This window comes from Mytilus californianus, unplaced genomic scaffold (assembly GCF_021869535.1).
Source record: "Mytilus californianus isolate M0D057914Y unplaced genomic scaffold, xbMytCali1.0.p SCAF_2, whole genome shotgun sequence".
NCBI lineage: Eukaryota > Metazoa > Mollusca > Bivalvia > Mytilida > Mytilidae > Mytilus > Mytilus californianus.
The window spans coordinates 125,257,090-125,272,047 of record NW_026262668.1 but is presented as its reverse complement, the minus strand read 5'-3'; the positions used below and the strand labels follow the sequence as shown (position 1 = coordinate 125,272,047).

Sequence of the window (14,958 nt, the reverse complement as noted above, 5' to 3'; positions counted from 1 at the left end):
ATCTAATCAATCCATTAAGACAATACAAATCAAGAAAAACAAAAGAAACAAATGAGGGAATTATTTTAACTCCAAAAGGAGCATGATCCGGGTGCATTGACTGGGTAATAATCTTCTGTTGCAAACTTTTCAAACATTACGTTGTAAATATGCGCAAATAAAGCAAATAAATTTTACAAGTCAAACTAAAATATTCAAACTAACTTGTAATTGAAAGCCCAGGAGATGCACTTGTAGTTGACACTTGAGTTGGTGTTGTAACTTTTCCACTTGATACTGAAAAATAATTATTCAAACAGTCAAATATATCAGAACAACCGAAAATTTCCAATTGAGTTTGCATCATATTATTCCACAAATGTTGCATCTTTCAATTTCTTTCTACAATATCTTTGTAAAATGTTAAACATAAATGACGATCATATTATTTTGTAATCATTTACAGAAATAAAGCTTTAGCCAGCTAATAATATATTTCCGAAAATACCACTGACACTATGAAATTTTTTTAACAATTACCCTTTAATGTTTGAGTAGTTTCAGTTGAAATTTCTGGTGTAGCTGTAGGTGTTGGTGTAACCTCGGCTGTAGTGATGACTGCTGACGACGCTGTCTGTGGAACTGTTGTTGTACTTGGAATTGACGTAGACACTGAAAAAATGAAACAATCAAAGTTTGAATAGCTTTCACCCATTTTAGTCAAGAAGAGATTTCAAACATCTTTTGGATAACAGTTTATCGACCACTACCATGCATACACATTTACCACAATTAATTCTGTACGTATAGTTTCATTTCGACAAGGAACACCAAGACATTTAACAGACAAATAGACTACACGAGTGTTAAATTGATAAGAAATACTTCTGAAGTTAAAACACATGTGGTAATATTTACTTACTGACTTCAAAACAGGCGTGAACACTTAATTGAAGCTGAACAGGTTTGTATGAATCTTCTTTGTCATCAGGTGTGATAATTACATTCACTTTTCTCACGTCAGGTTTAGTTCCAACACTTGTAGCCTTTTCGCCAACATTCACCTACAGAACAGAAAATAAAAGTTTAAAGATTTACAGGGAAAACATATTCAAGTTTCACGTACCACATTAGAAGCAATTGAATTTTCATTTGACGAAGTTAAAGTAAATTCAATGCCATTTATCTTAATGATTTAGTGAGAGTCATACTAACCTTTCTCGTTGTCACAGTTCCATCTGCATTAAAGAATTGCACTGTATATGTCTTAACATTATCAGTAGAAACCAGTTCAACATTGGCTATTGGTCTTGTCTTCGTAGGCACGTACTCTATAACCAATTTGTCTTCAGAACTTTTAAACGGTGTCTCAGACGAAGGTCGCAGATTTTCAATGTCTGCTGTCTTGTCGTTTGTTGTAATTTCAGTTGAAGGTATTGTTGTTATTGAATCCATTCCATCCGTTTCTTCACAGATGGGAGTTGTTGTCGCTATTGCTACAGAAGAAATATTTCACCATGTTACCACTTATCAAACTATATTGATAGTTCATGCATTAACACTGTAAAAAGTGAAAAGTAACTCGAGTTTCATTCATTATTTTGAACCAACAGTAGTTTAACGATGTTAAAATCTAATCAATCCATTAAGACAATACAAATCAAGAAAAACAAAAGAAACAAATGAGGGAATTATTTTAACTCCAAAAGGAGCATGATCCGGGTGCATTGACTGGGTAATAATCTTCTGTTGCAAACTTTTCAAACATTACGTTGTAAATATGCGCAAATAAAGCAAATAAATTTTACAAGTCAAACTAAAATATTCAAACTAACTTGTAATTGAAAGCCCAGGAGATGCACTTGTAGTTGACACTTGAGTTGGTGTTGTAACTTTTCCACTTGATACTGAAAAATAATTATTCAAACAGTCAAATATATCAGAACAACCGAAAATTTCCAATTGAGTTTGCATCATATTATTCCACAAATGTTGCATCTTTTAATTTCTTTCTAAAATATCTTTGTAAAATGTTAAACATTAATGACGATCATATTATTTTGTAATCATTTACAGAAATAAAGCTTTAGCCTGCTAATAATATATTTCCGAAAATACCACTGACACTATGAAAGTTTTTTAACAATTACCCTTTAATGTTTGAGTAGTTTCAGTTGAAATTTCTGGTGTAGCTGTAGGTGTTGGTGTAACCTCGGCTGTAGTGATGACTGCTGAAGACGCTGTCTGTGGAACTGTTGTTGTACTTGGAATTGACGTAGACACTGAAAAAATGAAACAATCAAAGTTTGAATAGCTTTCACCCATTTTAGTCAAGAAGAGATTTCAAACATCTTTTGGATAACAGTTTATCGACCACTACCATGCATACACATTTACCACAATTAATTCTGTACGTATAGTTTCATTTCGACAAGGAACACCAAGACATTTAACAGACAAATAGACTACACGAGTGTTAAATTGATAAGAAATACTACTGAAGTTAAAACACATGTGGTTATATTTACTTACTGACTTCAAAACAGGCGTGGACACTTAATTGAAGCTGAACAGGTTTGTATGAATCTTCTTTGTCATCAGGTGTGATAATTACATTCACTTTTCTCACGTCAGGTTTAGTTCCAACACTTGTAGCCTTTTCGCCAACATTCACCTACAGAACAGAAAATAAAAGTTTAAAGATTTACAGGGAAAACATATTCAAGTTTCACGTACCACATTAGAAGCAATTGAATTTTCATTTGACGAAGTTAAAGTAAATTCAATGCCATTTATCTTAATGATTTAGTGAGAGTCATACTAACCTTTCTCGTTGTCACAGTTCCATCTGCATTAAAGAATTGCACTGTATATGTCTTAACATTATCAGTAGAAACCAGTTCAACATTGGCTATTGGTCTTGTCTTCGTAGGCACGTACTCTATAACCAATTTGTCTTCAGAACTTTTAAACGGTGTCTCAGACGAAGGTCGCAGATTTTCAATGTCTGCTGTCTTGTCGTTTGTTGTAATTTCAGTTGAAGGTATTGTTGTTATTGAATCCATTCCATCCGTTTCTTCACAGATGGGAGTTGTTGTCGATATTGCTACAGAAGAAATATTTCACCATGTTACCACTTATCAAACTATATTGATAGTTCATGCATTAACACTGTAAAAAGTGAAAAGTAACTCGAGTTTCATTCATTATTTTGAACCAACAGTAGTTTAACGATGTTAAAATCTAATCAATCCATTAAGACAATACAAATCAAGAAAAACAAAAGAAACAAATGAGGGAATTATTTTAACTCCAAAAGGAGCATGATCCGGGTGCATTGACTGGGTAATAATCTTCTGTTGCAAACTTTTCAAACATTACGTTGTAAATATGCGCAAATAAAGCAAATAAATTTTACAAGTCAAACTAAAATATTCAAACTAACTTGTAATTGAAAGCCCAGGAGATGCACTTGTAGTTGACACTTGAGTTGGTGTTGTAACTTTTCCACTTGATACTGAAAAATAATTATTCAAACAGTCAAATATATCAGAACAACCGAAAATTTCCAATTGAGTTTGCATCATATTATTCCACAAATGTTGCATCTTTTAATTTCTTTCTAAAATATCTTTGTAAAATGTTAAACATTAATGACGATCATATTATTTTGTAATCATTTACAGAAATAAAGCTTTAGCCTGCTAATAATATATTTCCGAAAATACCACTGACACTATGAAAGTTTTTTAACAATTACCCTTTAATGTTTGAGTAGTTTCAGTTGAAATTTCTGGTGTAGCTGTAGGTGTTGGTGTAACCTCGGCTGTAGTGATGACTGCTGAAGACGCTGTCTGTGGAACTGTTGTTGTACTTGGAATTGACGTAGACACTGAAAAAATGAAACAATCAAAGTTTGAATAGCTTTCACCCATTTTAGTCAAGAAGAGATTTCAAACATCTTTTGGATAACAGTTTATCGACCACTACCATGCATACACATTTACCACAATTAATTCTGTACGTATAGTTTCATTTCGACAAGGAACACCAAGACATTTAACAGACAAATAGACTACACGAGTGTTAAATTGATAAGAAATACTACTGAAGTTAAAACACATGTGGTTATATTTACTTACTGACTTCAAAACAGGCGTGGACACTTAATTGAAGCTGAACAGGTTTGTATGAATCTTCTTTGTCATCAGGTGTGATAATTACATTCACTTTTCTCACGTCAGGTTTAGTTCCAACACTTGTAGCCTTTTCGCCAACATTCACCTACAGAACAGAAAATAAAAGTTTAAAGATTTACAGGGAAAACATATTCAAGTTTCACGTACCACATTAGAAGCAATTGAATTTTCATTTGACGAAGTTAAAGTAAATTCAATGCCATTTATCTTAATGATTTAGTGAGAGTCATACTAACCTTTCTCGTTGTCACAGTTCCATCTGCATTAAAGAATTGCACTGTATATGTCTTAACATTATCAGTAGAAACCAGTTCAACATTGGCTATTGGTCTTGTCTTCGTAGGCACGTACTCTATAACCAATTTGTCTTCAGAACTTTTAAACGGTGTCTCAGACGAAGGTCGCAGATTTTCAATGTCTGCTGTCTTGTCGTTTGTTGTAATTTCAGTTGAAGGTATTGTTGTTATTGAATCCATTCCATCCGTTTCTTCACAGATGGGAGTTGTTGTCGCTATTGCTACAGAAGAAATATTTCACCATGTTACCACTTATCAAACTATATTGATAGTTCATGCATTAACACTGTAAAAAGTGAAAAGTAACTCGAGTTTCATTCATTATTTTGAACCAACAGTAGTTTAACGATGTTAAAATCTAATCAATCCATTAAGACAATACAAATCAAGAAAAACAAAAGAAACAAATGAGGGAATTATTTTAACTCCAAAAGGAGCATGATCTGGGTGCATTGACTGGGTAATAATCTTCTGTTGCAAACTTTTCAAACATTACGTTGTAAATATGCGCAAATAAAGCAAATAAATTTTACAAGTCAAACTAAAATATTCAAACTAACTTGTAATTGAAAGCCCAGGAGATGCACTTGTAGTTGACACTTGAGTTGGTGTTGTAACTTTTCCACTTGATACTGAAAAATAATTATTCAAACAGTCAAATATATCAGAACAACCGAAAATTTCCAATTGAGTTTGCATCATATTATTCCACAAATGTTGCATCTTTTAATTTCTTTCTAAAATATCTTTGTAAAATGTTAAACATTAATGACGATCATATTATTTTGTAATCATTTACAGAAATAAAGCTTTAGCCTGCTAATAATATATTTCCGAAAATACCACTGACACTATGAAAGTTTTTTAACAATTACCCTTTAATGTTTGAGTAGTTTCAGTTGAAATTTCTGGTGTAGCTGTAGGTGTTGGTGTAACCTCGGCTGTAGTGATGACTGCTGAAGACGCTGTCTGTGGAACTGTTGTTGTACTTGGAATTGACGTAGACACTGAAAAAATGAAACAATCAAAGTTTGAATAGCTTTCACCCATTTTAGTCAAGAAGAGATTTCAAACATCTTTTGGATAACAGTTTATCGACCACTACCATGCATACACATTTACCACAATTAATTCTGTACGTATAGTTTCATTTCGACAAGGAACACCAAGACATTTAACAGACAAATAGACTACACGAGTGTTAAATTGATAAGAAATACTACTGAAGTTAAAACACATGTGGTTATATTTACTTACTGACTTCAAAACAGGCGTGGACACTTAATTGAAGCTGAACAGGTTTGTATGAATCTTCTTTGTCATCAGGTGTGATAATTACATTCACTTTTCTCACGTCAGGTTTAGTTCCAACACTTGTAGCCTTTTCGCCAACATTCACCTACAGAACAGAAAATAAAAGTTTAAAGATTTACAGGGAAAACATATTCAAGTTTCACGTTCCACATTAGAAGCAATTGAATTTTCATTTGACGAAGTTAAAGTAAATTCAATGCCATTTATCTTAATGATTTAGTGAGAGTCATACTAACCTTTCTCGTTGTCACAGTTCCATCTGCATTAAAGAATTGCACTGTATATGTCTTAACATTATCAGTAGAAACCAGTTCAACATTGGCTATTGGTCTTGTCTTCGTAGGCACGTACTCTATAACCAATTTGTCTTCAGAACTTTTAAACGGTGTCTCAGACGAAGGTCGCAGATTTTCAATGTCTGCTGTCTTGTCGTTTGTTGTAATTTCAGTTGAAGGTATTGTTGTTATTGAATCCATTCCATCCGTTTCTTCACAGATGGGAGTTGTTGTCGCTATTGCTACAGAAGAAATATTTCACCATGTTACCACTTATCAAACTATATTGATAGTTCATGCATTAACACTGTAAAAAGTGAAAAGTAACTCGAGTTTCATTCATTATTTTGAACCAACAGTAGTTTAACGATGTTAAAATCTAATCAATCCATTAAGACAATACAAATCAAGAAAAACAAAAGAAACAAATGAGGGAATTATTTTAACTCCAAAAGGAGCATGATCTGGGTGCATTGACTGGGTAATAATCTTCTGTTGCAAACTTTTCAAACATTACGTTGTAAATATGCGCAAATAAAGCAAATAAATTTTACAAGTCAAACTAAAATATTCAAACTAACTTGTAATTGAAAGCCCAGGAGATGCACTTGTAGTTGACACTTGAGTTGGTGTTGTAACTTTTCCACTTGATACTGAAAAATAATTATTCAAACAGTCAAATATATCAGAACAACCGAAAATTTCCAATTGAGTTTGCATCATATTATTCCACAAATGTTGCATCTTTTAATTTCTTTCTAAAATATCTTTGTAAAATGTTAAACATTAATGACGATCATATTATTTTGTAATCATTTACAGAAATAAAGCTTTAGCCTGCTAATAATATATTTCCGAAAATACCACTGACACTATGAAAGTTTTTTAACAATTACCCTTTAATGTTTGAGTAGTTTCAGTTGAAATTTCTGGTGTAGCTGTAGGTGTTGGTGTAACCTCGGCTGTAGTGATGACTGCTGAAGACGCTGTCTGTGGAACTGTTGTTGTACTTGGAATTGACGTAGACACTGAAAAAATGAAACAATCAAAGTTTGAATAGCTTTCACCCATTTTAGTCAAGAAGAGATTTCAAACATCTTTTGGATAACAGTTTATCGACCACTACCATGCATACACATTTACCACAATTAATTCTGTACGTATAGTTTCATTTCGACAAGGAACACCAAGACATTTAACAGACAAATAGACTACACGAGTGTTAAATTGATAAGAAATACTACTGAAGTTAAAACACATGTGGTTATATTTACTTACTGACTTCAAAACAGGCGTGGACACTTAATTGAAGCTGAACAGGTTTGTATGAATCTTCTTTGTCATCAGGTGTGATAATTACATTCACTTTTCTCACGTCAGGTTTAGTTCCAACACTTGTAGCCTTTTCGCCAACATTCACCTACAGAACAGAAAATAAAAGTTTAAAGATTTACAGGGAAAACATATTCAAGTTTCACGTTCCACATTAGAAGCAATTGAATTTTCATTTGACGAAGTTAAAGTAAATTCAATGCCATTTATCTTAATGATTTAGTGAGAGTCATACTAACCTTTCTCGTTGTCACAGTTCCATCTGCATTAAAGAATTGCACTGTATATGTCTTAACATTATCAGTAGAAACCAGTTCAACATTGGCTATTGGTCTTGTCTTCGTAGGCACGTACTCTATAACCAATTTGTCTTCAGAACTTTTAAACGGTGTCTCAGACGAAGGTCGCAGATTTTCAATGTCTGCTGTCTTGTCGTTTGTTGTAATTTCAGTTGAAGGTATTGTTGTTATTGAATCCATTCCATCCGTTTCTTCACAGATGGGAGTTGTTGTCGCTATTGCTACAGAAGAAATATTTCACCATGTTACCACTTATCAAACTATATTGATAGTTCATGCATTAACACTGTAAAAAGTGAAAAGTAACTCGAGTTTCATTCATTATTTTGAACCAACAGTAGTTTAACGATGTTAAAATCTAATCAATCCATTAAGACAATACAAATCAAGAAAAACAAAAGAAACAAATGAGGGAATTATTTTAACTCCAAAAGGAGCATGATCTGGGTGCATTGACTGGGTAATAATCTTCTGTTGCAAACTTTTCAAACATTACGTTGTAAATATGCGCAAATAAAGCAAATAAATTTTACAAGTCAAACTAAAATATTCAAACTAACTTGTAATTGAAAGCCCAGGAGATGCACTTGTAGTTGACACTTGAGTTGGTGTTGTAACTTTTCCACTTGATACTGAAAAATAATTATTCAAACAGTCAAATATATCAGAACAACCGAAAATTTCCAATTGAGTTTGCATCATATTATTCCACAAATGTTGCATCTTTTAATTTCTTTCTAAAATATCTTTGTAAAATGTTAAACATTAATGACGATCATATTATTTTGTAATCATTTACAGAAATAAAGCTTTAGCCTGCTAATAATATATTTCCGAAAATACCACTGACACTATGAAAGTTTTTTAACAATTACCCTTTAATGTTTGAGTAGTTTCAGTTGAAATTTCTGGTGTAGCTGTAGGTGTTGGTGTAACCTCGGCTGTAGTGATGACTGCTGAAGACGCTGTCTGTGGAACTGTTGTTGTACTTGGAATTGACGTAGACACTGAAAAAATGAAACAATCAAAGTTTGAATAGCTTTCACCCATTTTAGTCAAGAAGAGATTTCAAACATCCTTTGGATAACAGTTTATCGACCACTACCATGCATACACATTTACCACAATTAATTCTGTACGTATAGTTTCATTTCGACAAGGAACACCAAGACATTTAACAGACAAATAGACTACACAAGTGTTAAATTGATAAGAAATACTTCTGAAGTTAAAACACATGTGGTTATATTTACTTACTGACTTCAAAACAGGCGTGGACACTTAATTGAAGCTGAACAGGTTTGTATGAATCTTCTTTGTCATCAGGTGTGATAATTACATTCACTTTTCTCACGTCAGGTTTAGTTCCAACACTTGTAGCCTTTTCGCGAACATTCACCTACAGAACAGAAAATAAAAGTTTAAAGATTTACAGGGAAAACATATTCAAGTTTCACGTACCACATTATCAGCAATTGAATTTTCATTTGACGAAGTTAAAGTAAATTCAATGCCATTTATCTTAATGATTTAGTGAGAGTCATACTAACCTTTCTCGTTGTCACAGTTCCATCTGCATTAAGGAATTGCACTGTATATGTCTTAACATTATCAGTAGAAACCAGTTCAACATTGGCTATTGGTCTTGTCTTCGTAGGCACGTACTCTATAACCAATTTGTCTTCAGAACTTTTAAACGGTGTCTTAGACGAATGTCGCAGATTTTCAATGTCTGCTGTCTTGTCATTTGTTGTAATTTCAGTTGAAGGTATTGTTGTTATTGAATCCATTCCATCCGTTTCTTCACAGATGGGAGTTGTTGTCGCTATTGCTACAGAAGAAATATTTCACCATGTTACCACTTATCAAACTATATTGATAGTTCATGCATTAACACTGTAAAAAGTGAAAAGTAACTCGAGTTTCATTCATTATTTTGAACCAACAGTAGTTTAACGATGTTAAAATCTAATCAATCCATTAAGACAATACAAATCAAGAAAAACAAAAGAAACAAATGAGGGAATTATTTTAACTCCAAAAGGAGCATGATCCGGGTGCATTGACTGGGTAATAATCTTCTGTTGCAAACTTTTCAAACATTACGTTGTAAATATGCTCAAATAAAGCAAATAAATTTTACAAGTCAAACTAAAATATTCAAACTAACTTGTAATTGAAAGCCCAGGAGATGAACTTGTAGTTGACACATGAGTTGGTGTTGTAACTTTTCCACTTGATACTGAAAAATAATTATTCAAACAGTCAAATATATCAGAACAACCGAAAATTTCCAATTGAGTTTGCATCATATTATTCCACAAATGTTGCATCTTTCAATTTCTTTCTAAAATATCTTTGTAAAATGTTAAACATAAATGACGATCATATTATTTTGTAATCATTTACAGAAATAAAGCTTTAGCCTGCTAATAATATATTTCCGAAAATACCACTGACACTATGAAAGTTTTTTAACAATTACCCTTTAATGTTTGAGTAGTTTCAGTTGAAATTTCTGGTGTAGCTGTAGGTGTTGGTGTAACCTCGGCTGTAGTGATGACTGCTGACGACGCTGTCTGTGGAACTGTTGTTGTACTTGGAATTGACGTAGACACTGAAAAAATGAAACAATCAAAGTTTGAATAGCTTTCACCCATTTTAGTCAAGAAGAGATTTCAAACATCTTTTGGATAACAGTTTATCGACCACTACCATGCATACACATTTACCACAATTAATTCTGTACGTATAGTTTCATTTCGACAAGGAACACCAAGACATTTAACAGACAAATAGACTACACGAGTGTTAAATTGATAAGAAATACTTCTGAAGTTAAAACACATGTGGTTATATTTACTTACTGACTTCAAAACAGGCGTGGACACTTAATTGAAGCTGAACAGGTTTGTATGAATCTTCTTTGTCATCAGGTGTAATAATTACATTCACTTTTCTCACGTCAGGTTTAGTTCCAACACTTGTAGCCTTTTCGCCAACATTCACCTACAGAACAGAAAATAAAAGTTTAAAGATTTACAGGGAAAACATATTCAAGTTTCACGTACCACATTAGCAGTAATTGAATTTTCATTTGACGAAGTTAAAGTAAATTTAATGCCATTTATCTTAATGATTTAGTGAGAGTCATACTAACCTTTCTCGTTGTCACAGTTCCATCTGCATTAAAGAATTGCACTGTATATGTCTTAACATTATCAGTAGAAACCAGTTCAACATTGGCTATTGGTCTTGTCTTCGTAGGCACGTACTCTATAACCAATTTGTCTTCAGAACTTTTAAACGGTGTCTTAGACGAAGGTCGCAGATTTTCAATGTCTGCTGTCTTGTCATTTGTTGTAATTTCAGTTGAAGGTATTGTTGTTATTGAATCCATTCCATCCGTTTCTTCACAGATGGGAGTTGTTGTCGCTATTGCTACAGAAGAAATATTTCACCATGTTACCATTTATCAAACTATATTGATAGTTCATGCATTAACACTGTAAAAAGTGAAAAGTAACTCGAGTTTCATTTATTATTTTGAACCAACAGTAGTTTAACGATGTTCAAATCTAATCAATCCATTAAGACAATACAAATCAAGAAAAACAAAAGAAACAAATGAGGGAATTATTTTAACTCCAACAGGAGCATGATCCGAGTGCATTGACTGGGTAATAATCTTCTGTTGCAAACTTTTCAAACATTACGTTGTAAATATGCTCAAATAAAGCAAATAAATTTTACAAGTCAAACTAAAATATTCAAACTAACTTGTAATTGAAAGCCCAGGAGATGCACTTGTAGTTGACACTTGAGTTGGTGTTGTAACTTTTCCACTTGATACTGCAAAATAATTATTCAAACAGTCAAATATATCAGAACAACCGAAAATTTCCAATTGAGTTTGCATCATATTATTCCACAAATGTTGCATCTTTCAATTTCTTTCTAAAATATCTTTGTAAAATGTTAAACATTAATGACGATCATATTATTTTGTAATCATTTACAGAAATAAAGCTTTAGCCTGCTAATAATATATTTCCGAAAATACCACTGACACTATGAAAGTCTTTTAACAATTACCCTTTAATGTTTGAGTAGTTTCAGTAGAAATTTCTGGTGTAGCTGTAGGTGTTGGTGTAACCTCGGCTGTAGTGATGACTGCTAAAGATGCTGTCTGTGGAACTGTTGTTGTACTTGGAATTGACGTAGACACTGAAAAAATGAAACAATCAAAGTTTGAATAGCTTTCACCCATTTTAGTCAAGAAGAGATTTCAAACATTTTTTGAATAACAGTTTATCGACCACTACCATGTATACACATTTACCACAATTAATTCTGTACGTATAGTTTCATTTCGACAAGGAACACCAAGACATTTAACAGACAAATAGACTACACGAGTGTTAAATTGATAAGAAATACTTCTGAAGTTAAAACACATGTGGTTATATTTACTTACTGACTTCAAAACAGGCGTGGACACTTAATTGAAGCTGAACAGGTTTGTATGAATCTTCTTTGTCATCAGGTGTGATAATTACATTCACTTTTCTCACGTCAGGTTTAGTTCCAACACTTGTAGCCTTTTCGCCAACATTCACCTACAGAACAGAAAATAAAAGTTTAAAGATTTACAGGGAAAACATATTCAAGTTTCACGTACCACATTAGCAGCAATTGAATTTTCATTTGACGAAGTTAAAGTAAATTCAATGCCATTTATCTTAATGATTTAGTGAGAGTCATACTAACCTTTCTCGTTGTCACAGTTCCATCTGCATTAAAGAATTGCACTGTATATGTCTTAACATTATCAGTAGAAACCAGTTCAACATTGGCTATTGGTCTTGTCTTCGTAGGCACGTACTCTATAACCAATTTGTCTTCAGAACTTTTAAACGGTGTCTTAGACGAAGGTCGCAGATTATCAATGTCTGCTGTCTTGTCATTTGTTGTAATTTCAGTTGAAGGTATTGTTGTTATTGAATCCATTCCATCCGTTTCTTCACAGATGGGAGTTGTCGTCGCTATTGCTACAGAAGAAATATTTCACCATGTTACCACTTATCAAACTATATTGATAGTTCATGCATTAACACTGTAAAAAGTGAAAAGTAACTCGAGTTTCATTCATTATTTTGAACCAACAGTAGTTTAACGATGTTAAAATCTAATCAATCCATTAAGACAATACAAATCAAGAAAAACAAAAGAAACAAATGAGGGAATTATTTTAACTCCAAAAGGAGCATGATCCGGGTGCATTGACTGGGTAATAATCTTCTGTTGCAAACTTTTCAAACATTACGTTGTAAATATGCTCAAATAAAGCAAATAAATTTTACAAGTCAAACTAAAATATTCAAACTAACTTGTAATTGAAAGCCCAGGAGATGAACTTGTAGTTGACACATGAGTTGGTGTTGTAACTTTTCCACTTGATACTGAAAAATAATTATTCAAACAGTCAAATATATCAGAACAACCGAAAATTTCCAATTGAGTTTGCATCATATTATTCCACAAATGTTGCATCTTTCAATTTCTTTCTAAAATATCTTTGTAAAATGTTAAACATAAATGACGATCATATTATTTTGTAATCATTTACAGAAATAAAGCTTTAGCCAGCTAATAATATATTTCCGAAAATACCACTGACACTATGAAAGTTTTTTAACAATTACCCTTTAATGTTTGAGTAGTTTCAGTTGAAATTTCTGGTGTAGCTGTAGGTGTTGGTGTAACCTCGGCTGTAGTGATGACTGCTGACGACGCTGTCTGTGGAACTGTTGTTGTACTTGGAATTGACGTAGACACTGAAAAAATGAAACAATCAAAGTTTGAATAGCTTTCACCCATTTTAGTCAAGAAGAGATTTCAAACATCTTTTGGATAACAGTTTATCGACCACTACCATGCATACACATTTACCACAATTAATTCTGTACGTATAGTTTCATTTCGACAAGGAATACCAAGACATTTAACAGACAAATAGACTACACGAGTGTTAAATTGATAAGAAATACTTCTGAAGTTAAAACACATGTGGTTATATTTACTTACTGACTTCAAAACAGGCGTGGACACTTAATTGAAGCTGAACAGGTTTGTATGAATCTTCTTTGTCATCAGGTGTGATAATTACATTCACTTTTCTCACGTCAGGTTTAGTTCCAACACTTGTAGCCTTTTCGCCAACATTCACCTACAGAACAGAAAATAAAAGTTTAAAGATTTACAGGGAAAACATATTCAAGTTTCACGTACTACATTAGCAGCAATTGAATTTTCATTTGACGAAGTTAAAGTAAATTCAATGCCATTTATTTTAATGATTTAGTGAGAGTCATACAAACCTTTCTCGTCGTTACAGTTCCGTCTGCATTAAAGAATTGTACTTTATACGTCTTGATATTATCAGTAGAAACCAGTTCAACATTGGCTATTGGTCTTGTCTTCGTAGGCACGTACTCTATAACTAATTTGTCTTCAGAACTTTTAAAAGGTGTCTTAGACGAAGGTCGCAGATTTTCAATTTCTGCTGTCTTGTCATTTGTTGTAATTTCAGTTAAAGGTATTGTTGTTATTGAATCCATTCCATTTGTTATTTTACAAACGGGTGTGGTTGTCGATATCTCTACAAAACAAACATGTCATGTTAAAACTATTTATAACATATACTAAACTGGTTGTGAAAATAACATTTTTGCATTAACATTGCTATTTTTGAAAACTTATTTGCATTTCATTCAATGAATTTTCAAAAAAATATTTGCTAATGAGTTAACATAGGAGAAACGAAACAATAAATAAAAATCAATTATCATTCTTACTTGTACTTGAAATACCAGGAGAAGGACTTGTAGTTGATACTTGAGTTGCTGTTGTCTCTTTTCTAGTTGATCCTATCACGAAAATGTTTAAAAATACAAATATATCAAACAAAATAATTATTCAATAATATTTAACACATGAATCATCTTCCCATTTTGCATAATAATATTCAACAATGTATCATATTTGATATGCTTCGTGAAATGTCTTTTTAAATGAAGAATAAAAGCAGGCGGTCATTCTGGTTTTGTAATATTTTACATCAATATAAATTAAACCTGCTATTTTCTTTCAGAAAAGGAATACAATTAAAATCCATTACCTTTTAATGTTGTAGTAGATTCACTTATTATTGTGGGTGTAGCTGTAGGTGTGGGTGTAACCTCGGCTGTAGTGATAACTGCTG

The 14,958-nt window shown here is 32.6% G+C and overlaps 2 protein-coding genes across 2 annotated transcripts in view; both read right to left on the bottom strand.

The window, feature by feature from the left end:
- LOC127727797 (mucin-17-like) overlaps window positions 1–8,187 on the bottom strand; it is a 36,963-nt gene extending 28,776 nt beyond the window's left edge. The window contains exons 1-21 of the mRNA XM_052234912.1: window positions 8,121–8,187; window positions 7,635–7,915; window positions 7,342–7,483; window positions 6,960–7,091; window positions 6,645–6,716; window positions 6,025–6,305; window positions 5,732–5,873; window positions 5,350–5,481; window positions 5,035–5,106; window positions 4,415–4,695; window positions 4,122–4,263; window positions 3,740–3,871; window positions 3,425–3,496; window positions 2,805–3,085; window positions 2,512–2,653; window positions 2,130–2,261; window positions 1,815–1,886; window positions 1,195–1,475; window positions 902–1,043; window positions 520–651; window positions 205–276 (exon numbers count right to left, since the gene is read on the bottom strand). Coding sequence (XP_052090872.1) covers window positions 205–276; window positions 520–651; window positions 902–1,043; window positions 1,195–1,475; window positions 1,815–1,886; window positions 2,130–2,261; window positions 2,512–2,653; window positions 2,805–3,085; window positions 3,425–3,496; window positions 3,740–3,871; window positions 4,122–4,263; window positions 4,415–4,695; window positions 5,035–5,106; window positions 5,350–5,481; window positions 5,732–5,873; window positions 6,025–6,305; window positions 6,645–6,716; window positions 6,960–7,091; window positions 7,342–7,483; window positions 7,635–7,915; window positions 8,121–8,187 — 3,202 coding nt within the window. The remainder of the gene's footprint in view (window positions 1–204; window positions 277–519; window positions 652–901; window positions 1,044–1,194; window positions 1,476–1,814; window positions 1,887–2,129; window positions 2,262–2,511; window positions 2,654–2,804; window positions 3,086–3,424; window positions 3,497–3,739; window positions 3,872–4,121; window positions 4,264–4,414; window positions 4,696–5,034; window positions 5,107–5,349; window positions 5,482–5,731; window positions 5,874–6,024; window positions 6,306–6,644; window positions 6,717–6,959; window positions 7,092–7,341; window positions 7,484–7,634; window positions 7,916–8,120) is intronic.
- Window positions 8,188–8,249: 62 nt separating this feature from the next.
- The window catches only part of LOC127727795 (mucin-16-like), a 198,982-nt gene continuing 192,273 nt past the window's right edge, over window positions 8,250–14,958 (bottom strand). The window contains exons 131-146 of the mRNA XM_052234911.1: window positions 14,075–14,355; window positions 13,782–13,923; window positions 13,400–13,531; window positions 13,085–13,156; window positions 12,465–12,745; window positions 12,172–12,313; window positions 11,790–11,921; window positions 11,475–11,546; window positions 10,855–11,135; window positions 10,562–10,703; window positions 10,180–10,311; window positions 9,865–9,936; window positions 9,245–9,525; window positions 8,952–9,093; window positions 8,570–8,701; window positions 8,250–8,326 (exon numbers count right to left, since the gene is read on the bottom strand). Of these exons, the coding sequence (XP_052090871.1) occupies window positions 8,250–8,326; window positions 8,570–8,701; window positions 8,952–9,093; window positions 9,245–9,525; window positions 9,865–9,936; window positions 10,180–10,311; window positions 10,562–10,703; window positions 10,855–11,135; window positions 11,475–11,546; window positions 11,790–11,921; window positions 12,172–12,313; window positions 12,465–12,745; window positions 13,085–13,156; window positions 13,400–13,531; window positions 13,782–13,923; window positions 14,075–14,355 (2,513 nt within the window). The remainder of the gene's footprint in view (window positions 8,327–8,569; window positions 8,702–8,951; window positions 9,094–9,244; window positions 9,526–9,864; window positions 9,937–10,179; window positions 10,312–10,561; window positions 10,704–10,854; window positions 11,136–11,474; window positions 11,547–11,789; window positions 11,922–12,171; window positions 12,314–12,464; window positions 12,746–13,084; window positions 13,157–13,399; window positions 13,532–13,781; window positions 13,924–14,074; window positions 14,356–14,958) is intronic.